The following is a 27,040-nucleotide window of genomic DNA, read 5'->3' as shown; positions in this document are numbered from 1 at the left end:
ACATAATCCAGAGGACTAGGGATTTCTATCTCAAATGTTTGCGATGAGAACCTACAAAAAAAAACACCTGCAAACCTATAGGCACAAGCACCTGCAAATGGATTTTACAAGAAGGAAAATGAAATAATCAAATCATACACATTAAACACATGACTGCAAACCTATAGGCACAAACACCTACAAATGGATTTTACAAGAAGGAAAATGAAATAACCAAATCATACATATTAAACACATGACCATCTGCATCAATGATGTATAGATTCATTAATATTGGTACATATATTCCTCTGATATCACAAAAAAATAATAAAGTCTTGCAAACAATAATGTAACAATTAAAACAGTTGAATCAATTTGTGCTAAATCCACACAGGAAAAACAACAATGACGCAGTGCATGTGTTGTTTCTTGTGCTTTTCCTTGAGAATTGTTATGATGGATATTGAGGGGTTATTGCCTTCCCTAGACCCTACTATTAGAAAATGGAAATGGTTTATATTTTTCAAAATAGACTTAATGATTTCCTTCTTACCTGTTATAAAGTTGCAATTAGGAGAAAGGTTCTCTCACCAAGTTACCATGCTCATGGCATTTCAAAAAGTGAAAAAGACACATGCTCATTCTTAAAAAGTTATTCAACATTTTGCAAAATTGATGTGATTGATTATGAAATAACCAGAGATAGATTCATGTAAATAAGAATATACACAAACTTTTTGTGACTCCCAAGATCTCTACAAAGTGGACAATCTCCTCCAATAGTGTGTGCTTCCCCTTTGCAATTCCTTCATAAACAGGTATGTTTCCAGGTTTTTATGTTTGTATGTTCTCATCGCTAGATTACCTACATTACAATTGGAATTAGTAAGCTTTTTCAAATGAAACATTTGAGACATAATTGGATTTCAAGGATAATTTCATTTACAAGACATGCATTCAAGCTTCCCAACAAACGTTTTTGAGTAGTCCAGCTATTTTCCCTTGTCCCGACCACCAAAAAAAACAGTTAAAATCCCTAGAAACATATTTTGTGCTTTCAATTACGACAATCCCTCTAAATTTTGAATTTTATAAAATTTATAGACTAGATGTCACATTGGAGATTGCATACAATGATGTCAGCTATGACGCGAGGCTATCGAATTGGATTGAGTACCTGGATGGGACCTATTGAATATAGATCCCATTTTTCAAATCACCCATTGAAAAAATAACATCCAAATCAGAAAGACATGCCAAATCCTATAATTTCCTTTGTTGGTTTTACAGATAATGAGAGATCATTATACTTGTTATTCAAATGTGCATGTGGCTAGGTGGGGAACTGGGCTAAACCCAACTCGTTTAAAACCAAACGAAAAAATTACAAATGCAGTGAGATCCTCGGTTATTTTTTTGTCTCTCTCTGTTGCTGACTTTGGCTATTCCCCTTCCTGCTTTCCTGTCATACATATGCAAATAAACAGTGCATTTAGAGGATAGAGGAAGTATAAAATTTGATAAAACATTATTCCAATGCATAGCAATGTAGGGAAGAGATTACCATATCCAAACCATATATTACATTTGGTTTGCACATTATTTCCTGATCCCTGGGAAATCTGGAGTAGCGAGATATTGTGGTAACACTCTTTGAATACTATATGCAATAGCCTAAAAATGATATGACTTTTGAGTTCCATAGAAGTAAAACGTGTAAAAGTTCTCAACATTTCATAATTTGATCATTGAACACTTTCTGTGTATTTGATACCAAAGTCGGATGTTAATTTACCTAGGAAGTCAACTTGGTCCAGGCTAAATCCAAGGGATAGGTAAACAGAACTGATGTTCCTCCTGCAACTGATCCAGCTAGCAGATCCACAGCAGGACCTGTTCCCATGGCAGGGAAGTTATTTAAAATCCAGCAGCGGTATTTTCATATGTCATAAAATGCAATTCTGCATAAGGTACAATTATAAGGACACTCGCTACATTTCCTAAGGAAAGGTAAATAAAAATCAGAGATTCAGAATATGCCACAAAAGTACAAATAAGAAGGGAATTATTCTGATAGATTAAAATAATATTTACAAATATGCAGATATAAACCTTGTCACCAGATGACACATTACTTGTAAAATCAAAGTATTCCTTCATTTTGCAAGATCTACCCATGGATCTCCACACTCCCAGGGACCGAAAATATCCACGCCTTATTTAAATAGACAGATTACTAATTTTGGTCTTTTTGAAGCCTTGGTATCAAACATTTCATATGATTACCATTTCAACTAAAAAAATACAAGTCAAGATAAATAGTCCATGATTCATGTTTGGATCTCTCAAAGGAATATCAACTCCAATAGTTTGTATTCCTGATAAGTCGTTGGAAGTGGAGGTTGGATCCACACATAATCACCACACTGTATGATGTAGCCACAACCTCCTTTTAATACATATGATAACCATTTCAACTAAAAAAATACAAGTCAAGATAAATAGTCCATGATTCATGTTTGGATCTCTCAAAGGAATATCAACTCCAATAGTTTGTATTCCTGATAAGTCGTTGGAAGTGGAGGTTGGATCCACACATAATGGCCACATGGTGCCTTCATATCCAGTGCTTAAGTTGATTTGGGCTGCTAGGATTGAGAACAAATTTTTATTTGGGAATTGAAGTGGGTCAACATGGATTCAGGGTCTGAATCCCTGATTCATGTTTGCTGCAGAAGGATTATATGTAAGTAAAACTGCCAACCAACACTGTAAACTAATAAATAACATCGAAGGTGTTTTGTCTGAAGGAGGATTCTATCAAATTCAAATTGCCAACCATCATTTGAAGCTCATGTGTAACATCAAAGGTGACTTATTTAACTATCGAATTCCTTCTTAACGTTCCAAAGTTTTCCATAGTTTTAATAGTTCCTAAAGTATAGTTTGCTATAAATTCGAAAGGAAACATGTCTTTCTGGCTTTTGGCCCTCACGTCTGTGCATAGAGATTGCATTTCAAAGAATGTATATGAATGAAATAAAGCTTGTGTTGTGTAGTGTCATTATGACATTTGTATTGTTTAAATTTATGTTGTGTGTAAATAACTGATTTTCTTCAGAATTTTTGTGCACTGACTATTGCGGCCTATATATGCACCATTAAACAAGCCACAACAAATACAAAGCAGAAAAGGTTTTTGTGTTTACACAGTTGTTGTGTAAACATGTAACCATACAAAAAAAATTCATGATATGATCGGTATGTGAGAGTGCACACTCTCAGAGGTGCTATTCTAACAATCTCGTGGCCTTGTCATCATAGACAAGTCTGTTCACAATATAGTATACGATTGAAAAAAGGTACAAGATGGCCACATATCACAGATATGGGATAGCATGTCCATATATATTTTCCCCATTACAGGTAGAAGTTCGAACACTTCCACCGAAACAAAATGTTCAATAGTTTCAACATATCAAATCTTTCCTAGTCTCCTCCCCTGCAATCTGCAACACTACTCCCATTTGTCCCATAGTCCAACGAATGTATTCATCACCGACCAGGGACAACATATATTTTCTTGTATCATAAGCCAAATAGACAAAACCCCATGACAGGAAAACTAAAAATATTTTCTATGTTTGGACAGCCTATAAAATAGTCTGGACAAACTCAGGAAAACGCAAAAATGTTGCAAATTAACATAAATAAGCAACATCTCTATTTGTTAGCTACAACAAGATTTATAGACATATTTCTGTCGAGAAAGAACATACTAGACATGAATATGGTTAAAATAAAATACTCTAGATAGTCGAACACATTTTTTCCTGAGTCTCTATGCTATTTAATTCTATACTTGAACCCCAGAGGCTAGGTCTTATGCAGTGCAAGAGCATTATCGGGATATATGGAAACCTAAAATGGCAAAGATGAAGGTTCAAGAAGCTTCAATCATGCTAGTTTTTTAACTTAATTAATAGGAATATATGGAAGTCGATGCTAAACTTAATTAATTTTGAACACACTAGTAGAAACTCAACTCAGGTAATCTTGGTAACATATCTTTTTGAATCCAATTTTTTTTGTCACATATCAGCCTCTCAAAATCTAGTTCTCAATCGTAAATGTATAAAATTCAAAAGAATAAAAATGGGGGACTTTTAGCAATAAGGATCAAAATTAATTGAAAAAATTGTTCACGGAAACAATTTAATATAATTCTCTTTTAATCGGTAAAGATGGATCATAAAGAATATTCAATTCAAGTTTGATCTCAACTTTAGGTCATTGTTGAACAAGTATGCCTCTTCTTTTTACCCTCTTCAATAGTCACAAAACATACATCTAGAAGCAGTTTGATCTGCTACAACCACATATTTTTGAAGAGCCACTGGTACTGCATATTGTTGTGGTGTTAATCCTGCTTTAGAAAGAACTCGTCAAAATTTAGAATATTTTATAAAAGGTTAATATCATTTTCATCTACTAAAAAACCCACTGATTTGAATTTTTTTTAAACAATTGACATAAAACTAGGAGTAGAATATACCCAAAGACTGACCAGGGTTTTGTGCTGATGTCACACCCCTATACTTTGATGAAGCATTTTTTTTTGGTACCAATCCTGCATTGCTATACTGAACAATACGTGGACCCCACATATATCTTGGTGAGGCAGGATAGCCAGATGCACTGTGTTACTTGTGCACAAGCATACACTGTTGTTGTTGGACCAACATATAGTTGTGGAAACTGGGGAGCTTCATATGAATTGTAATATCCTTGCAACAAAGCAGGTAGACATAGACATATAAGACACGAACAAGTGAATTTAGATAAGGAATCTTCTCTCCCACCCCTTATTACAACCTAAAAGTTGGCATATAAAATATGGCTTTTAGTGTATAGTATCTTTGTTTGATTGAAAAGGGAACAATGACCTCCAAATATGTAAAATCTAAAGTGAACTCATTAGTATTGAATGCATAATGTAAACCAAAACCATAAATAATAAAAGACAAAAGTACATTCACAAAAACACAAAGTGGTTTTTATTATTGATAATACCTGTGCAAAATTGAAATCTGAAGGATATGTTGGAAACCTGCAAATACACACTATTATGAGAATATATATATATATATATATATATATATATATAATCACGTATATACATATATATAATCACGTTAGGTAAGAAAATAATCTCATTGAAAATTTTCTTATGAGGATTGTCATTCCACAAGCTATCATATCCAAAAACAATATAACATGAATACACTATATTTTATGCTTTTGTGAATATCATCTTCGCTATAAGGTTTCCATGGGTCCCCTAGAGTAACCCATTGATTCCTAAACCTTGCAGCTCTCGGTCCTCAATTTTTCTCGTTTAGGACATCAAGATTTTCATTATTGTTCACCATTGCATCATTACCTCACCCTCTTGGTCTCCCCTTGTCAAAAACATTCTAACTCCATTCATTTCCTTTAGATTCAAACCCATGTGCCCCAAAAGCAATAATTTAACTACCAGCTGTATTTTTGTGAGGATAGAGTATGTTAGATGGGTACCTCTGTTCATGAAGAAGCTTACACCTGAAATAATCCTAAATATATCAAAACACAAATAAAAAATGATAAATAGAAATTGTGAGTAGCATACCGTTATAGGAGGTAAAGGCTACATATTTTTCCCAAGTGGACTAAGAGATGTAGTCTGTGAAACCAATGATGACAATGGATTACTTTTGGGAGGCCTATATTGACCATCTGAAACTACTAGCCCATTAAGCGAAGAATAAACAATCATGATACCATCGTGGTTTGCAGGAAAAATATCCCTGCCATATCCACCATTATATGGAAATAAAGGCATTGGATAGCTAGGTCTTGGACATAAGGGAACACCATTAGTGTTCCCATTATTAACATTTCCATTTGTGTTGTCTATTAATGCCTGATTGGAAGTTGTGGATGTTGACACTTCTCCCGGGGCGGGGGGAAGGACGAACATACTGTGCATTTTCTCTAGAGCGTATTCAAAAGTATGAGGTAGTAACTTGCTGCGAAACAGTAGTATTTTAATAAGAGAATGAAAATTATCCCTCATCAAAACCCCATGAATAGTAATCATCCAATCATTTTGACCAAGGAGTTGCTGGAACATGACATAGCAGAGGAGTGGGGCAATCCAGAAGAAGACAACCCAATTGTTGAAGTGGATATGTTTATGTGTTCAAATTGCGGCATTGACATAGATTGAATGTTTTTTGAGAAGCCCATGGCTACGTTTAGACCATCGACAACACATATGTCAAAAACATGGTATATAATGATATATCTTTCTATGGTTTGACAGATGAAGAATATGGCACAAATATGATTTTCTGTGGTGATGTAGACCCCATTGTTTTACATGACAAAATAACAAGCTTGGAGGATAAGAACTATGTTCCTAACTTCTTTGAAAATGAAGGGCATACCAACACATCCGTTAATGAAGAGTGTAATGTAGGTTTGGACATCCTCAATCTCGAAGATGAAGAATGTATGCCAGAACATCCACAACGACCGACACCGAATTTTGTTATGCTAAGAAGACAATCAACGAACAAAGACGAATGTCATGGTTTCCTCAATATCCTTGAAGTTGATTTTGATGATTTAAAATGGTATTCAGAAGCTAGGAAATTAAATGTTGACCCTTGTGATCCTTCTAGTGAGGAAAACATCAATGTACGAGTCAACAGTCAGATCTTACATTGTAGATTTGATGACCCTTCTATGTATGATTATGAAGATCGTTGCAATGAGGAAGAGTATCTAGACAACCTGTACTTAACTTGCATGCTTCAGTTGATGAAGAGGAATTGAGGGCATAGAATTATAATCTAATATTGGTATTTATCATCAAATTGACTACAACAACTACTATATGGTAATACTCAAATTTGAACAATTTCCTAACAAGCCAAATACTACAATACATAAGCCAAGTAGCAGGCTTTTTCATATGTTCGACAAGCTCTTGGTGTTATCAGAAGGATGACCTATTTTCTCAGGTGAAGCAAGAGATGCTATGGGATATTTTGATAGTTAAAAAAAATATATTTGTTAAAAAACTTGCATGAAACCATTCTAACAAAGCTCGTCCAGGCTAAATCTAAAGCCATAGAATAAAACCTTTACTGCATTTCTCTTACATTTACAATTGATCAATAGAACAACATTACAAAATCCTTGAAAATGGAACAAATCTTTTCCATGGGAAATACATTTTACAATAATTTAGAGTATCATTTCCAATCATACAAAAATTTATTCATCAAAATTCAAATCATTATCAAGGAGAAACATAGCACTCTTGAAATTTCTTACAATATCAACCCATTGTAGGGAAAGATCCTTTAGTTTCCAAATACAAGACTACCGTAAAGACATCTAATACACTAAAACACAGTGGGCAGCTTCAATTTTACAATTTAATTACTGGTATTTAATAAAGATAACTCAATACAACTGACTGAACCAAAGGGTTGCATATAGAATAAAATAAAACATGTAGACAAGACTTTAACAAGATACCCTTCTGAAGAAATCAAAATCCCCTAAAGCACGGACTTGAGAGCTCCCGCAGCAGTTTCCATAATGCACATTATGAATCCATACAAATGAAAACTGAGCTCACCCTTCAAAATCTAGAAAACAAAATAACCCGAATTAATGTAATGTCTTCTTAGCATTGTCAATTGCCCAAAAGCATAAGACAAAATCTAGAAAACCCAAAGAACTAATATGGGTACTTTATAAACAACTAACGTAGGTATGTCACCATGCAATATCCCTACCAATAATATATATATTTATTTTTTCAAAAAATGCATCTTATATTTCATTCATGAACAAAAGAGAGTACATCATACAATTTACATCATCGGGCCAAAAATTTAGCTTGCAAATTTCCTCTCCCAACATAGCCATGAATTTCCAGCCAACAACCAAAAATCACATAGCATACCCCTACTAACAATTGTGTATATAGGCATATATATAAATGATATACTCCTTGGAGTGTCAATCCACTTCTGCATGTAGGTATTTCTTATCATCCAGGGGGTATCTAGCTCAATGGTAGAGCAGCCTGCCAGTCACGGGCAGGTCCTATTTTTGATTCCTTGCTTGTTAAGTTTTTCTCATGGCATTGGAACTATGGTCATGCCTAGAAATTCCCTAAGCTTGTATGCATAAAGATATGTATAAATGATATACTTCTGGGTGTGTCAATCTACTCTTGAATGTAGATCTTACCTGTCATCAAGAGGACATATAGCTCAATGGTAGAGTATCCTGCCAGCTAGGGACAGGTCATGCCTTTGATTCCTTGCTTGTTTATCTTTTTCAACATGGTATCAAAGCTATGGTTGTGCCCATGAATTCCCTATCCTTGGATATGAATGGCTTACATGGAAGCAGAGTGGGTATTATAATTAAAGTATCAGTCCAAACCTGAACATGGACATTCCTGTCATCAAAAGGTTGTGTATCTTAGTGATTAGATAAATAAAGTGGTCAAGAGAAAGGATTGGGTTCAATACCTGATCTATCTACTTTTTCGATTCTTAGACTATTTAGTTTCTCCACGTAGCATCTAGGTAATGGTTGTGACTAGGATTTCCCTATCCCAAGATCTGAAATTTCAATGTGGATTGAAGGGGAATGTTGGAGCGTCAATGCACACCTGAACATGTATGATATTCATCATCAAATGTGTATATAGTTCAGTATCAGAGAAAAATGGAGCAAGGGTCAAGTCCTAGGTTTGATTCCTAAGTTGTTCTAATTTCTAATATGTTATTAAAGCCATGCTTGTAGCTAGGAATACCCTATCCCTAGGTCTAAATGTTTGTTTTCAATTAACAGGGGTGAAATCAACAAGAGGACATGTGGCTCAGTGGCAGAGCAGCCCTTCGGTTGGGTGCAAGTCCTAGATTGTATGGGCATATAGGCTCAATAGCAGAGAAAAACACCAGCAAGGGTCAAGTCCTTGGTTTGATTCCTAAGTTGTTATACTTTCCAATATGTTATTAAAACCATGCTTGTAGCTAGGAATACCCTATACCTATGTCTAAATGTTTGATATCAATTAACATGGGGTGACATCAATAAGAAGGAATGTGGCTCAATGGCAGAGCAACCCTTCAGCTCGGTGCAAGTCCTGGACTATATGCCTAACCTGTCTAGTTTTTCAACATGGTATGAAAGCCATGGTTGTGACTAGGAATTCCTTATCCCTAGGTCTGAATTACTTATATGGATTTCTAGGGTGTGTTGAAGTATTAATCATAGTTTTAAAAACTGAAAATGATAACCAAACCAGTACACCTATCAAACCAGTTTTTAAAATAGAACTGGAAAAATTGGACTATCAGATCTCAATGATCCTGTCTTTAAAAAATTACATGAAATAATTCATTGATAGTGTTGAACCTTGCGAGGACCTCTTCTATGCACCTAGATCTGTGTTGAGGTTGACCTGGAGAAAGGTCTTTCTGCAACCATCAATATAGAAATGTACAACTATACGCACATTCAAGAAGTAGATTACGACCAACTTCCATTTAAGTGAAAAATTTGTTATGATTATGAACATTTTGCCAGGAATTGTCCCAAAATATAGGAGGAGCAAGCTAAGCCAGGACAAGAAGGTGAAAAATGGAAAACAACCAAAAAAAGAAAAGGAAATAACAAGCAACAAATCCACAACAATTTTCACAGAGGGGGATATTCTAGTCAACCTCCTATCCCTCTCTCTCCGAAGTGGAAATCTTAGGGAAATGGGGAAGGAACAAGTAATACAGCCAATCCTGGCAGCAAATCTGGTAATGACAACAACAAATTCGAAGTTTTATCAGCCGAGGTGGAAGAAGGGGAAATCCCATCTCACAAACCCCAAATCCCCTATCTTCTTGGAAAACAATACTCTTCTATGCAACATCAACTCTCAGCACATGTTTCCCATTATGCGGTATGAATAGAGACCAACATCGAAGGTTTATCAAAGAATGAAGAGGATTTATTATCACCCAAAAAGGAAAGTGTTTTTGGAACTACAACCAGCTAGGAGAATGAAAAAAATGAGGAAGAAAAAACAAAAGAGATAGAAAGGAAGATTCGTTGCTCAAGATGAAAATCAAATAGAGAACTCCAGATTGAGAAAACCGAAAGGGAGAAAGAATTGGGACATCAATCCATCCTCCACAGCCCCCATTTAGGAGAAAACACAAGCAAAGGAAGTAAAAAAGGAGTTGGGTCTGACCCCTCTAAAGGGGCCTCTTCTTCTAAAATAAAATGATGATCATATTATCATAGAATTGTAGAGGGTTAGGCTCAGAAAAAAGAAAATCAGAAGTCAAATCCCTAATCTAAAAAGAAAAACCAACAATAGTACTTCTTCAGAAGACTAAATTAGAGGAATCACATATTATAGCACAGCAAAATAAGGTCTAGAGTTGCAGTAATATGCTAGCAATCAATGCTCGTGGTGCTTCTGGGGGTATCAGCACTTTATGGGACCCTAGCCAAGTCCTCCCTCTAAACCATAAAAAATCATTCCATTGACTGCCTACTTCTTTCAAGGACCTATCTTCCAACTAGGTATTATTTATCATAAACATCCATATGCTTATCCACTTTCGAGAGAAGCAAGAGCGTTGGACCTCATTGTCTAGCATTCGAGATTCAAAGTTTCGAACCTTTAGAATATATGGGGGAAAATTTAGCACCACTATGTATGGATGGGAGAAGAAAGAAGGTTCGAGTGTAAGAGACCCCTTTCAGGAATATATGGAGGATCTAGTGAGTCATTCCAAGCCCATAGGCATTCTCCCTTTGGGATTTCGCTTCACCTGGGGCAACACAAGAATAGTGGCCAACCACGTCACATCTAGAGTTGACTGATTCTCAATAGCAGATGAGTTTTTAGATGGTAACCTTAGCATTAAATCTTCTATTCTTCCTTGGAGTGGATCAGATCATTGTCCTATAAAGCCTGATCTGTTGCCCCCTTCAAATTTTGGTCCTATTCCCTTTCAGTTCAACCCAATCTGGATTGGCCATCCTGACTTCCATGAGTTGGTCTCCTAGTCTTGGTCTGCTTGGGTGAAAGACAATCCTATAAAGATCTGGGAAGAGAAGCTTAGAAGATTGAAAGCTTGTAACAAACATTGGGCCACAAACTTTCACTGCTTGGAAACAATACATCCAAGCCTTGAAAAAATAAATGACTCGAATACAATCATCTTTGGATTCTGAATCGGTCACTCTGGATTTGCTACTTCAAGAAAAAAAAAATCCAGGAATATCAACCTCTGTTTAGAGTAGAGGAAAAAGAATCGAGGATAAAATCCCGCGGTATCAAATACTAAATTCTTCCATGGTTAGAAATCGAGAAAGAAGTAACACAATAAAGGAAATCTCAGCAAATGGGAGAAATATTAAATATTTTCACCATATAAAAGAAGCAGTTATGGCTCATTTCTAATATATCTACTCTCAGCAAGATGGTCCAATAGAGAAAGGAGAAGATTACATGTTAGAGCACCTTCGATAAGTCATTAGAGTGGAAATGAACCAACTTCTCACAAGTATGCCCAATGAAGAGGAGATTCATAGAACTTTGTTCTCCCTCCATCCAGACAAGGCCCTGGCCTTGACGGATTTCTGCTCATTTTTATCAGCACTTCTGGGAATTGATCAAAAGGGACCTTTGCAAAATGATCGGGTATTCTATGAAATAGGGGAGTATTATACGAGGTACAAATTCTTCCTTCTCGCTCTGGTGTCAAAAGGGCATAACGCATCCTCTTTTAATTGGTTCTGGCCTATATCTTTGTGCATTGTATTGTATAAACTTATATGTAAACTCTTGGCCGAGAGACATAAAAAATGTCTTCCTTCAATTATTTCAGAAAATCAAGGCAGGTTTGTCCCTAGCAGACAAATATTTGACAATGTAATCATTGTTCAAGAAGATTGCAACTACTCCAGACAAGACAGAGGTATGGCAATTAAATTAAATATGGCCAACACCTTTGACAAATCTAGGCACAACTTTCTCATAAAAGTGCTAAACAAAATGGGTTTCGACCCAAGATATATTCACTGGATAGATATGTGCATTAGCTCCCCCTGGATTTCTCCTCTAGTCAATGGAAGAATTTCCAGATTTTTTAAAGCCTCATGGGGTTTAAGGCAAGGTTTCCCTTTATCCCCATTTCTATACATCCTGGTGGCTAAAACGTTGATCAGATGCTTGGAATATGAACACAGAAATGGAAACCTTCCTGGTCTCAGGTTCTCACCAGAGGTTAAAATCAGACCATTCACAGTTTGTTGATGACATAATTTTTCTTAGAGGATCTGCAATAACAATTGAAAGGTGTTTCAAGCACGTTTTGGACTGCTTCCTAATGGCTTTAGGTGGGCAATCCAAATCAGCCAAATCGTTGATATTTACTTGGAATATTTCCACTCTTAAAAGAAATTAAATAAGGGAAGTTTTATTTTTCAACATCATGGAGGACTAGAAAGAATTGAAATATCGGGGTATCCCAATATGCTTAAAATCTCAGTCCCATCAAGTTCTACAAAATGTGATGTCGAAGATAAAAAATAAAAATGGATTCCTGGGGGGCCAGGTGGCTTAACTTAGTTGGTCTCCTTGTTCTAATTCGATCTATGCTCACTGCTATCCATTTGTATCAGTTCTCGACCATACTCTCTCCCCAGTATGTATAGCAAACTCTAGGAAGATTTATTAGGAGAGTTTTGTGGGAAGGAAATAAACCCACCACAAAAAGCTTCATTTGGTTAATTGGGCCACTGTCTAGGCTCCCATGTCCCATGGTGGCTTGGGAATCTGGGATCCAACTTTGATGAATAAGCCTATGGTGCCAAACTAGCTTGGAAAATGAAAACTCAACTAGATGCATGGTGGGCGATGATTCTTCAAGTTAATTATGGTCAGCCCTCAGGTGATCCTCTTCTGCATTTCGGTTGTCAAAATTCTCTAGTTTGGAAGCTAATTTCCTCCTCTTGTAATTTGATTAAAGACCATGTAAGCTGGACCCTGGGTAATGGTAGGAACATCTTACTGTGGCAAGACTCCATTCTAAACAGACCCCCCTCGCAGTAAATGATGACCTCTCTACTATAAAGATGCTTTTGATGAATAAAAACTCTCTCACCTGGTCAATTGAGACCAGTCTGGCAGATGGAATGGTTGGTTTCCTGACAATATTCCCCCTAATCTCCAGCGACAGGGCAGCCTTTTGCAAGCCAAGATGGCAGGATGTGTGCCATTGAATCAATTCATTGTAGATGAAATAAGCTGGAAATATCACATCTACACAGTCAAAATTGGGTACAAAAACCTCCTCTTCCAAGATCAAATACCTCCTAAATCTCTTAAAAGAAACTTTTATGGCTTCTCACTCACAAGAAAATATTTACTGCTGAAAACTTAAGAAAAGGATGGATCCAGGGTCCTTCAAGATGTCCCTTATGTAACCTTCATGAAGAATTTAGCCCTCGCACTTTCTTATCATGCTCTTATACTTGCCAGGTCTGGTCACTAGTTCTTGGCCCTATGCAAGACAGAATCTGCTGGCCCTTGGATATTTCATCTTATACTTCAAAATAGAACATTCACTACAAAGGGTCTTGGGCAAGTAAGCCTTGTCTAAAATGGCTATGGAGCTCTATTCCAAAATATGTCTGTTGGAAAATATAGTTGTTGTCTAAAATGGCTATGGATCTCTATTCCTAAATATGTCTGTTGGAAAATATAGTTGTCCCGTAACAATTCTATCTTCAAAATAAAAATATTCTCGCTAAAGCTATTGCCCTCACAACATTATCTTCGTACCTCGAATCTAACAGGGGTAAGCTTATTTCTATGGATCCCAATCTGGACCATTTGGAGCTACATTGGGTGTCTTCACTCTTGGATCCTGTTATCTCTCTTCCTATCCTCCCTCAGGTGAATCACTCTTTAGAGAATACTGGAAATTATGTTTCTCCAATCAGGAATTTGCTAAATGGAAATATTCTCAAGACGGTTGGATATTATGTTTTGATGGAGCTGCAAAGAGGAATGTAGGAGTCGCAGGGTGCAGAGAGATATTTGTTCACCTTGGAGAATAATAGGGAATAAAGTATAGTTGGGGCTGAGGATTGAGGACAAACAATAAGGTTGTGTTATATGGACTCTTGTTGGGCCTTCATATCACCAAGGAACAAAGCATAAACAAGGTAACTACTAAGAAACCATATTCCTCCAAACCCCTTGTCGTGTCCTGAAACCCACGAATCGAACACGGTTCGCTGGGACATGTTTCCCGTGAGTGTGCATGGCATGTCCTGGAGAGTGGGATTCGAGGGACATGCAAATCTCGACAGCTTTCCCAGTGTGTCCTGATTTCAGGACACATGTCCCATAAAAAAAAGTGTTTTGTGCTACCAATAAATCCTATTTTAGGCTCATTTGGCACTTATTCTTGAGTGTGTGGGAGCTTGTACTAAAGGGTTTGGGAGAATTTTGGAGGTGGTTCAAGCAATAGGTAAGTGTATTTTGGTTCTATTTTTTTTATATTTTTGTTATATCAGTTTGCATGTGTATTTTTTCTTTATTTTTTTACAACATTCAGGGCTCAATCAAAGGGAAGCAGGGAAGGGTCAAAGGAAGGGGAAGAATTTCCCCATTTGTGATGCCCCTCCTGTTCCAATTTCATCAGGGTTTGTAAGTCTTCCCTATATTAGAAGTGGGGCTACAACGACAAATTCAAATGTTGAGGGCAGAATGAATAGTGGAGTTGCTCGAGCCTATCACTTTTGATGATGGTGATACTATTGAGGGGTCATCCTCCACACTAGTAGATGTAAAGATGAAATTGGACACAGAGGAGGAGGATGTAGGAGAGGAGAGAAGTGGTGACAATGACAATGATTTTGATTTTGATGATGATGATTGATGACTCATGAGTCATGAGCTACCTACTACCTTGAGGCTTGTAGTTGTTATGTATTTTCTATTTATATTTTCCATTGGCATTGCTACTACCTATGTAACACATTTTAATTTTGATGAATTAATGAGAAAAATGCAATTTCTTGTCTTTCTCTGATTGGATCATTGATGAATTTGTCACAATTTTATTTGTATGTGTAATGTTACTTTGTAAAAGTTACAAATCTTAAATTTACAATGTAGAATCTAGATTTATGTCTGAATGTATATCATGAATGAGAATTTGTGTAAGAAATATCTATTTAGTATATATATATATATATATATATATATATATAATGTGTCCTATTCTAGGGGTCAACGTGCCCGTGTTGGACATTCAATTTTTTGTGTCCTGCGTGTCCCATGTCCCCTTGTCAAGTGACTTAGGTTAACTATGATTCACTTTTATCAATTCAGTTCCTAATCAAAATATCCAACCCCAGCGACAACTTTTTTAATCTTTTTCTAAAAAGGATTCTCAGATATCTGGATCATTTCCCTCATTTATTTTCTTCGATGTGTTAAGAGCCTAAAATGTTGAATCCGATGCCGAAGCAAATAGGGGGTGCCAACTATGTTGGAAATTGACAACTAATTATGTAAATTTGGGTAAAATGTATTAGTTATTAACAAGTTAGTTTTATACCGAAACATCAGATATGTAACTAAGGAGGCTCATATAAAACTGATGAATACCCGCACTGTTGTAAGGAGAATCATTTATTGATTGAATAGAGATTCCAATCCCTTGCCCCGTGGAAGTTTCCTTGACACTCTGTCAGGGTTTTACCACGTAAATCCTGAGTTATTACTTGTGTTGTTATATTCAGTTTCCAATTTGTTTCTTGTTTTATTCACTGCTCGAACCTACAAATGGTATCAGAGCTAGTTAGTTGAGTTGAAGGTCTTGGAGAAATTGGAGCTCGAGAGAGAAATCTGTTGCGTGCGTGTTAAAGATCAGAAATCTGCTACGTGCGTGTTAAAGACCAGAAATCTGCTGCGTGTTAAAGACCTCATCGCTGCGTGGAGGCTCATTAATCTGTTGCGTGCATGTTAAAAGCTGTGAGTGTTGCGTGTTAAAAGACTGTGTGTTAAAAGCAGTGAGTGTTGCATGTTAAAAAGACCTGTGTGTTAAAAGCTACCAGAACTACTAAAGGCTGAGGAGGAGGAGCATGGAAGCGTGGAACGAGGAACGGTATGCAAGGAATCTGCGTGGACCAGAGCGTGTGAAGACCTGAGCCATCTGCGTGGACCAGATCAATCTGCATGGACCAGAGCCATCAAGCACTGGAAGAGGATGACCATGTGTGCCTCTGCGTATCCCGTACCAGAACCACTACCTGCCAAGAAGGTCGCCTGCGTGTGAAGAAGGTTTTGCCTCTGTGGAAGATCCGGGTAAAATAATTTGAAAGCAATTTCTTTTCCCAGGAAATTTTTCCAGAAATTCATTAAAATTTGAAGGAAAGAAAAAAGGGTTTTTTCATTAAAATTTGAAAGAAAGGAAAACAAATGGTATTTTGAAGGAAAGAAAAACAAAGGGTTTTTCATTAATTTGAAGGAACAAGAAGATTAGTTTTTTTGTTAAAAAAAAAAAAAAAAATCCTAGTTGAAGACAGAAATCAGGGTTTTAAAAAAGGGACAACAAAATTAGTTTTTGTTGAAAAGAAAGAAACCCTAGTTGCTAGTAGATTGTGGTGAAATTTAACACTAGAAGTATAGTCTAGAACAAATTAGAAAGAAATGGCCAAAATGTCGAATGCAAAGTTCGAGGTGGAGAAATTCACCGACAAGAGCAACTTTGCTCTTTGGAAACTGAAAGTTAGGGATTTGCTGGTGCAACAAGGGTTGCACAAGGCATTGGATGGGGCAAATAAGAAACCTGCAACCATGACTGATTCGGACTAGGAGGACTTGGATGCCCAAGCTCTCAGTACCATCAGGTTATGCCTGGCGGATGAAGTTCTCTTCAACATTGTTGAAGAGAGTATAGCTTCAGGTTTATGGGAAAAACTGGAAAAACTATATATGACAAAGTCGTTAACCAATATAATTTATTTGAAAAGACAACTGTACAGTGTTCGAATGAAGGAGGGTTCAAAAGTTGCAGAACATTTGAATGTTTTTAATACACTTATATGCCAATTAAGAGATATAGATATTAAAATTCAGGAAGAAGACAAAGCTATAACCTTCTTGTGTTCTCTGCTCGAATCATGGGATCACTTCGTAACTTCAATCAGTTTGAGCACCACTGATTCTTTGAAATTTGAATCAGTTGTGGGAGCTCTCTTGTCTGAAGAAGTACGAAGGAAATCTAGTAATGAAACAGCTGCATCAGAAGCCATGATAGCTAGAGGATGGTCAAAGGAAAGAGGAGAAAAAACAAGGGGGTCTTCCAGATCTAAATCAAAGGGAAATAAGTGTAAGGCAAAATGTTGGCACTGCAATAAAATTGGACACCTGAAGAAAGACTATTGGAAACGACAAGAGTCTGATAACTCGAAGAAGGAAGCAAATCAGGTTGATTCAGGTATGATAGACGAAGTTTTATTTGCTGAAGAATTATGTATGATAGATGAAACTTCATGTAATGTCTCTTAGGGTGTTGAAAGCTAGCTGTTAGACTCTGGTGCTTCTCATCACATGTGTCCACACAGAAATTGGTTTACTTCATATGAAAATGTAAATGGTAGTTCTGTGTTTATGGGTAATAATGTATCATGTTAGACTGTTGGGATGGGAAATATCAGGATTAAAATGTATGATAACACAGTTAGAACATTAACTAGTGTTAGACATGTACTTGATTTGAAGAAAATTTTGATTTCTTTGGGATTGTTGGATTCGGATGGTTATATGTTTACAGGTCAGAATGACGTTCTGAAAGCCTTTAAAGGCGCCCTAGTTGTTATGAAAGCAGAAAAGGTCAGAAATCTTTACAGACTCAAAGGAAGTACTCAGATTAGTGAAGCAACGATTGTGTCAGAAAAAGAAGAAGAAGGTACTCGCCTATGGCATCAACGATTGGGTCACATGAGCGAGAAAGGTCTTCAGGTACTGATGAAACGTAAATCACTTCCTGATTTGAAATCCTTGAAGTTGGATTTCTGTAAACATTGTGTGTATGGAAAACAGTGTAAATAGAGATTTAAAACTGGGAATCATAATAGTAAAGATATTTTAGACTATATTCATTATGATCTGTGGGGACCATCTCCTGTTGTATCATATGGAGGTGCTCTATATTTTTTAATGTTTATTGATGATTTCTCCCGTAAAGTTTGGGTCTTTATGCTAAAAAAGAAAGCTGATGTATTCAATGTCTTTAAACAATTTAAAGCAATGGTAGAGAAAAGAACATGCAAATCAATTAAATGTTTAAGAACTGACAATGGTGGTGAATTCACTTCAATAGAATTTGAACAATACTGTAAGGATGAAGGAATTGTTAGACACAAAACTGTTGTTTATACTCCTCAGCAAAATGGTGTTGTTGAACGTATGAATCAGACTCTTATGGAAAGAGCCAGAAGCATGATCAGCAATGCTAACTTGCAAAAGGAGTTGTGGGCAAAAGCAGTATCCACTGCTTGTTATTTAGTTAACAGATCACCTTCAGTAGCAATTAATTGTAAAATTCCTGAAGAAGTTTGGACAAGTCAGTCTTGTGATTATTCACATTTAAGGATATTTGGTTGTGATGCTTATTCTCTTATTCCTAAAAATCAGCGTTCAAAATTAGATCCAAAATCGAAATGTTATGTCTTTGTTGGGTATGACTATGCAGTGAAAGGATACAGGTTGTGGGATCCTACATCGCAGAAGATAGTCATTAGTAGAGATGTAACATTTGATGAATCTTCTCTTTTAAATTCAATTGTTGAAAGAATTGAACAGGAACTGGTATCGCCAAATCAACAAGTTCAATTGGAGGCTCGATTTTTGGGTGATAGTCAAAAGGAAGAAGAAGCTTCTGGAGAAAAAGGTGTTGAAGATACAAAGGAAACTGTTGAAGTTTCTGAACCAGTTCAGCAACCAGTCACTCTAAGAAGGTCTACAAGGGAAAGAAAAACTCCCAAAAGGTATGAAGATTCTGCTTCATCTTTTTCTTTGATTACTGAAGATGGGGAACCTTCTTGTTATCAGGAAGCAGTAGATGATACGGATAGCAAAAAATGGAAAATGGCTATGGAAGAAGAAATGGATTCCTTAGTGTTACACAAAATATTGTCACCATGACTATTTGCAATCAGTATGGGTCTATCATCATTCATACTGTCCTCCTTAGCAAGTCTCAAACCTCAGCTCTTCATGTCAAGCTTTGAAAATGAGAGAAAGTCCTTAAAAAATCAATAAAGCTCTGGTTCCGCACTTTCTCTTACTGTTACCTGCGTCCCGCACCCCATGGTCTATTACCTGCGGACCTGCCCGCTCTGTCTCTAAAGGAGTGGGTGCGGACCCCTGTGAAAGTCAAAAAGGCGCAAGTTTATTCTTAAAAACTCACTTGTGGTTAATTCTGGATGATTCTAGAAGGAATCTTGACGTGGATGGTTCGCTCCTAGGTGGTTCATGCATCCCAAAACTAAAGGAGCTAATCCCTTGATGAGAGGAGCTTATCCCTTTGAAGGAGGGCTTTATCTCTTTGAAGGTGGACCTAGTAACTTCCCTCCATTGCACTATAAATTAAGGCATTGGGCTGGTTGCTAGGGAGGTTAGAAGCTGAACATTTTTTAGGGTAAATGCTGTTGGAATTGAGACTTTCTAGTTAAGCTTGAGAAGAGAGATTACATACCTTTTGGCTTCATTAGGAAGAGAGTGAAACTTGTCAAAGTAGAGGAGATTCTTGCTGGACCCTGGGAGGAGCTTGTACAGCATCAAGGCACTAAGGTTGTAAAGTTCTTCTTTGATTAAAGTTAATACAATCAAATTCATTTTTCTCAACAAATTGTCTTATGTGATTTGTTTCATGAATTCCTTGATCATCATGATAAGTATGCTTTATTATATTGGCTTTTCAGGTGCTATTTAATGTGTGTGCTTGTTTGTGTTTGCAGATTCTTTACAAGGAAGCTCATTTGGATCAACGGAGCGTGGCTTCTACAAACTTGCACTGGACCCAAGGTAGGCCTAAAACACTTGTTTGCCTTTATCTATAAATTGCATATTTAGAGAAAGATAGAATTTGTTTGGTTTGCTTGTCGCTAGATATCATTAGATACTAGGGAGGTCGGTCTTGTCCACAAGAACGACTTATCCGGCCGACAAAATGGCGACTCCGCTGGGGACTCGAATTTTTTATTTTTCCTTTGCTTTTACTTTGACTTGAGAAACTGTGTCTTTGTTTCTGTTTTGGCTTGATGTGTGTGGGATTGGGTAGGTTTAGTAGATCTTGAATTGCTGACACCTAATCCTCTGCGATTGGGTGAATTTGGAATGTGAACAGTCATCAGAAGATGAACTGAGCAGTCACATTCTTTGTATATAACAATAGCTACCTAATGAAATAAATCGTATCAGTTTTCTGCCAAACTGGAGTTACTCCTGGCCTGACATGGTATCAGAGCCAACCCTTTTTTTAGTTGTTGTAACTCCTTGTCTGCTCTCCATATAGCTGAGCAGCTCCTCCATAAAATTAGCTGCTCCTGACATGGTAGCTGCCCCACTGCCCTCCACTATTCAGCGCTGTCCATCCTGTCTGACTATCCAAACGTTTCAAAGAAAAGAAAAAAAGGGTGTTGTCCTGACAAGCACTGTCCTGTGCGTTAAGTTTTTTTGAAATACCCTGAAATGCCCTGACTTGCGCCTGCTGCCTCCATTGCATGAATTGATTCCCTATTCTGATACCTGGAGCAGCGTTAGCCTTAGGTCCTGCGCTGGAGTGTCAGGCCCGTTTTGCTTTGCAATTCAGAGCTGTAAACCTGACGTGACACACATGGGCAGCGAGAAGACTATCTTGTCGGTGTTTGCTAGACGCTGTCACATGAATTGCTTCACCTGATTACTCTGTCCTCCATTACTGGTTCTCATATTGCTTTCGGCGTCCACGCTTTCAGCCTTCTATCCAACCCTGTGTCGATTTCTTTTCTTCAGTGTGCTCCAAGGCGACTGGATCTTCCTTTATCTGTTGAGTCGGTTAGATTTCCAGGTTCTGTTGATAGAACCTACAACGAGCGGGAGATGTCTTGTTCTTGCGGACCCTGGTGACCGCTTCTACCTTGAACGCGGACTTCTGCTATGAAAATCCGCTGCGATCCTTCAGAGTCGAGCATTATTTGAATGCTTTCCTGACGTGTATGATAAATATACCTTCGGCGCCGTTGGATTTAGATAAGGTGCGAAAGTTTTTACGGATAAATTTTGCGGGGAGGCGCGGAAACAAGAATCAAGAATCCCTGGCCTGACATTCATCACAGGACGAGGTTGGAAAGGCAGCGTTGAAGGTTTATAGCACGAGGCACTCTGGATGCCCTGCCTCCATCGAGAAGACCATTAAACAGATCAAGGATGCCCCCGTCCATGTTATTCCCTGCATGGCACAAGTAGTCCTCAATATATAGAAATGCCCCGAGTTCGATTCACTGCAAGGAAGAGGCACACAGCGATTCAGTCCATCGGAGGTTATAGCGATTCGAAGGCCTAAAAGCTCCTGTCAGAGAACTATTGGCACCGCCCGGACGAGTACATTTGAATGGTGTTAAAATTTAAAACAGTATATGCGTGTTAACCTTTTTTTTCACATTGACTTTTATATGATGGACATGGCATATAATGGATTAAAAAAAAAAGTTATATGCGGTGAAGTTTTTTTTATGACAATGGTAGCATGAGTATCAGCATTCCTTTCAATGGTCAATGATATAAATGACGTAGCAGAATTCTATTCCTGCTCAGATTTTGGATGGTTTTGAATACACTTTCATATCAGAATCATTTTTTTAGCAACAGAAGCTTTTTTTTCCACAAAACCACATTTTTTTTTGCCAGCAGAAGTATTATTCTATCAGCAGAAGTATTTTTTCTATCAGCAGAAGTATTTTTTTACAGAATGCATTCAATCATCTCTATGGTAGGAATAGTTCTCACTGGCAAGGAGAACTATCCTGAATGGTCCCGGATGATAAAACACACCCTCATCTTCAATGAGTTGTGGAAAGGAGTGTGTGTCGGAGAAGGAGACAATGACCCAGTACAGCCTACATCAGACAAAGAGGTCGTCATTTGGGAAAACAAGAACAGCAAAGCCTATGCAGTAATCGCAGCATCTGTAAATGAAGAGGTGAGTCGCCATATTTCATCATATTCAACTGCCTTTGAAGCTTTACAAAAGTTGAAAGAACTCTATGACTCACATTCTGCACTTGAAGTTGTTCAGCTCATGATTAAACTCTTGACTCTTGAACTGAAAATAATGATCCTCTTGCTCTTGCATCTGAAGTAAAGTCTATAATGCATGATATCAAATCCACTAAGGTTGAGCTGGATATCCCTCTTATTGCTTTTCTCAAGGCACTCTATCCTACTTACTCCAATTATCTTGAGTCTTTACAAGCAAATGGAAATCTTAAAGATATAACCTTTGACTCTCTTGTGAAAAAGTTTGCTGAAAGAGAGAAAGCCTTTGGAAAGAAGACAGCCCCTGAATCTTCTCAAGAGACTGTGTGCCTTGCTCATAAAGAAAAGCATCCTGCTCAAGATCCTACAAGAGGAAGAGGTGGAAGAAGAGGAAGAGGAAGATATTTCAGAGGTAGGGGGGGCAGACATTCTCAAGGAGAAAAGGCAGACTTACACTGCATTTGCGGCAAAAGAAATGGATCACATGATGCCTCTACATGCAAGCTACCATGGGACAAAATTGAGCAGAAAAGAAACCAACAGAAAGGTAAAACTGATGATACAGACAAAGGTAAAGCACCTGAATCCGCTCACTATATTGAGGCACAATGTAACATTGGAGTAAATGAAGATTTGTTTAATGCTTCACTTGCTTCTTCGAAAAATGATTGGTTGCTTGATTCAGGAGCAACCTGTCACATGACTCATAGAAAATATTTTTTTGAAGATTTCACTGACAATGTTGATGGAGCAGTATACTTTGCAGATCAGTCAAAAATCAAGCCATCAGGGCTTGGCACAATCAGGCTTAAACTGCCTGGTCTTCCAGACTTTCTTCTGGATCATGTTCTATATCTCCCACAACTCAAAAGAAACTTGCTTTCCTTGGTCCACATCCGCCAGCAAGGTCACTCCATTCATATGTTTAATGGCAAGCTTGAGGTAAGAAAAGCATCTGACCACTCACTTGTCATGAGAGGAATAGAAGAAGAAAGGCTTCCTAAACTGCAAGGAACCTCTGCTCATGCACAACATTTCTCATATATTTTTCATCATGAAGAAGGTACACTTCCATCAAGTTTATTATGGCATGCTAGATTTGGACATTTAAACTATGACAATCTCCGCTTATTGAAGAAAAATGGTGTTGCTTGTTTGCCTACAATTCCTAGGAAACATAAGCAATGTGATGCTTGCATTGTAGGAAAGCATAGCAAACAGTGTTTTCGTGATTCACATTCAAGAGCACATAGGAAGCTTGAACTCATTCATTCAGATTTATGTGGTCCAATGCCTGTTCCTTCTGCAAATGGAAATAAATATATCATGACATTTATTGATGATTACACCAGAATGTGTTGGGTTTATTTATTGAAGAACAAATCTGATGCTTTTCAAACATTCAAGAATTTTCATAAATGGATTGAAAATGATGCACAATCTCATATTGGGTCTATTCGCACTGATAATGGAAAAGAATATACATCAAATGAATTTGAAAACTATCTTCGCCAACATGGGATCAAACATCAAACAACTATGCCTTATAATCCCCAACAGAATGGTGTATCTAAAAGAATGAATAGAACAATCTTGAATATGGTATGATCCATGCTCTTCTTCAAAAATGTAAAAATAATGTTTTGGGCTGATGCTGTTCTATGTGTTGCATATATAAAGAATAGATGTCCATCTAATGCTATAAGAAACAAGACTCCTTATGAATTGTGGTATGGAAATGTTCCTTCGGTAAAACATCTCAGGATCTTTGGTTCCAGCTGTTATGCTTTGATACCAAAGGTACATAGAAACAAACTTGGTGCTAGAAGTCGTAAGTGTATCTTCCTGGGGTATTCAACAACCTCCAAAGCGTACCACCTCTATGATGAAGTAAATAAAAAGTTTGTTGTATCTAGAGATGTAATTTTTCTTCAATCATCCAAATCTGACAATGTTGTTGAGCGGCAACTTGATCGCTTGGATAGATTCGCAAAAACGAAATCATTTCAAGAATTTGATAATCAGATTCCACATCTTGAAGGGGGGATTCCTATACTAGATCAACATGTGGAATCTTCTTCTGAAGAACACTCTCCCCCGGATGAAACTCCAACAACAGATGATGCTTTAAGTGATGTAATTGATAGAATTGGGAGACTCAATCTTGATTCAGTCCCAACTCAATCAACAGAGCAACCTGGACCATCTCAGAAAGGTCCCCCAAAGTGGCTGACAAAGACACTTGAAAGTGTTCATCCTGATGAAATTGGAAAAACAAGAACCAGAAATTCAAACCGACAAAATGGAGGTGATGTAGATGACTCTAATTCACCTGTTGATATGGATGTTTCTTATGATTGTGAATTGAACTTGTCTACAGATTTTGAACCAACTTCCTTCAAAGAAACTGCTTCTCATGATGAATGGAAAGAAGCGATGCAAAAGGAGTATGATGCCCTCATAAAGAACGGCACTTGGAAGCTGGTTGATCCTCCATTTGGAACCAAACCAATTGGCTACAAGTGGGTCTACAAGAACAAGTACAAAGCTGACGGCTCACTTGACAAGCACAAAGCTAGGCTTGTGGCAAAAGGTTTTGCACAGAAGGAAGGGGTCGATTATGAGAAAACTTTTTCCCCCACAGCAAAATGGGCCACCATCCGGACACTCTTTGCACTAGCAGCTCAGAACGGTTGGAAAGTCCATCAAATGGATGTAAAAACTGCCTTCTTGAATGGAGATCTAAAAGAGAATGTTTTTATGTCCCAGCCTGAAGGATTTGTTGTGAAAGGACATGAACAAAAAGTATGCAAACTTGTGAAGTCCTTGTATGGCCTCAAACAAGCATCGCGAGCCTGGTATGAAAAACTAACTGAGCATCTTCTGAAACTAAACTTCAGTCATTTTGATCTTGATGATGCAACTTTATTTGTCAAGAAAGTTGGCAAAACAGTTGTATATCTTGTGGTATATGTAGATGATCTTTTAATGACAGGGAACAATGAAAGTTACATTGCATCCATAAAGAAGGAATTGGGGAAAAGTTTTGAAATGACTGATTTGGGCTATGTTCATTACTATCTTGGCATTGAAGTAACCCAACATCCAAAATCCATATTTCTTTCTCAAAAGAAATACATTGGAGATTTGTTAAACAGATTTGGCATGACAGAGTGCAATCCTCTTTCTACTCCAATGGAACAAAACTTAAAGCTAACATCTATTGAAGGAAAGGAATTTGAGGATGCAACAAAGTATAGACAGCTTGTAGGAAGTCTCATCTACCTCACTACTACCAGACCAGACATTTAATTTGTTGTTGGAATCCTCTCCAGGTTTATGCAAAAGCCTTGTGAGGGATATTGGTCTGCTGCAAAAAGAGTTCTAAGGTACTTGAAGGGAACTCAAGACCTTGGAATCAAGTATACACAGGTGGACGACTTCAGCTTGATTGGATACTCTGATTCAGACTTCGATAGAGACAAAGAAACTGGGGTATCTACTTCAAGATATGCTATGAGTCTTGGATCAGGAGTTGTCTCTTGGAGATCATGCAAACAATCAGTTCCAGCAGATTCCACAACAGAAGAAGAATACGTGGCAGCAACTGAAGCAACGAAAGAAATTGTGTGGCTCAGGAAAATTCTTGAAGATTTGCAGGTAAAACAAGTACAATCAACTCCACTCATGATTGACAACACCTCTGCAATAAAGTTGGCCAAGAACCCAAAGTTCTATGATCGTACAAAGCACATCAATACCAAATATCATCTGATCCGACATCATGTTGAGGCCAAAACAATCCATCTCCGTCATTGTTCCACAAACGAGCAAATTGCAGACATCTTCACCAAAGCGTTTGGAAGAGAAAAGCTTGAAAGATTCAGAACGATGCTTGGACTCACCAACATCCCTTCAGATTAAGGGGAGGAATGTTGACACCTAATCCTCTGTGATTGGGTGAATTTGGAATGTGAACAGTCATCAGAAGATGAACTGAGCAGTCACATTCTTTGTATATAACAATAGCTACCTAATGAAATAAATCGTATCAGTTTTCTGCCAAATTGGAGTTACTCCTGGCCTGACAGAATTATTTTTTGTTTTTCATACTTTTGGGAGAAGACCGCACCCTCTGCTTGTAACACAGTGCGCACATACCCGCACTTTTGCTTTACACATAGAGTGGTACTGCACCTGGGTAAACCGGGGGCTTGCGGACCCTGTCAAAATTTTGATAAACTTAAGATTTTCTCTTTCAGTCAGCTTAGGATTTGTTTAGGTGTTTTTAGCCTCTGCCCAGATCTGCACATGACTTGTCAGGAACTTTTCTTAGGTTAATTCCATTGGCATTAGGGTTTTAGGTGAAATTCCTAGAAGTTTTGTGTGTCGGGCTTGATTTTCATTTTGGTCTTGTAGTAACTCAGAGCTTAGAAGCCTTAGAAACCTCAGATCACCTTGGTTTTTGCTGGCCTTCTTATGAGTCTGACCGTTTGCAAAATCTGCCTTTGTTGAGGAATCCATCTTGTTTTTCTCTTTGTGAAACTTCGAAAGGACTTGTGTTGAAAGTTTTGGATTTCATTTTTAGAAAAGAAAACAAAAAATGGTTGTTTTTTGACTGATTTGTGATTCTGGACAAATTAGTCCTTA

The 27,040-nt window shown here is 37.5% G+C and overlaps 1 protein-coding gene across 12 annotated transcripts in view; it reads right to left on the bottom strand.

Moving 5' to 3' along the window:
- Positions 1 to 1,058: 1,058 nt before the first annotated feature.
- Positions 1,059 to 27,040, bottom strand: part of LOC149152081 (mitochondrial carrier protein CoAc2-like) — a 46,619-nt gene continuing 20,637 nt past the window's right edge. For 2 of the 12 annotated variants that reach the window (XM_089440725.1, XM_089440724.1), the window contains exons 2-6: positions 7,576 to 7,688; positions 4,550 to 4,769; positions 4,331 to 4,408; positions 1,778 to 1,875; positions 1,059 to 1,444 (exon numbers count right to left, since the gene is read on the bottom strand). In XM_089440725.1, coding sequence (XP_089296851.1) covers positions 1,778 to 1,875; positions 4,331 to 4,408; positions 4,550 to 4,649 — 276 coding nt within the window. In that variant the 5' untranslated portion in view covers positions 4,650 to 4,769; positions 7,576 to 7,688 and the 3' untranslated portion in view covers positions 1,059 to 1,444. Of the gene's footprint in view, positions 1,445 to 1,546; positions 1,657 to 1,777; positions 1,944 to 4,330; positions 4,409 to 4,549; positions 4,770 to 7,575; positions 7,689 to 11,578; positions 12,099 to 27,040 lie in introns of those variants that run through there. The other 10 variants (XR_016262881.1, XR_016262880.1, XR_016262878.1 and 7 more) reach the window with 9 other exon arrangements.

Source organism: Pinus tabuliformis, chromosome 9 (assembly GCF_031772625.1).
Source record: "Pinus tabuliformis cultivar Carrire ecotype Pingquan chromosome 9, CPIR1, whole genome shotgun sequence".
NCBI lineage: Eukaryota > Viridiplantae > Streptophyta > Pinopsida > Pinales > Pinaceae > Pinus > Pinus tabuliformis.
This window is presented reverse-complemented; position numbering and strand designations above follow the sequence as displayed.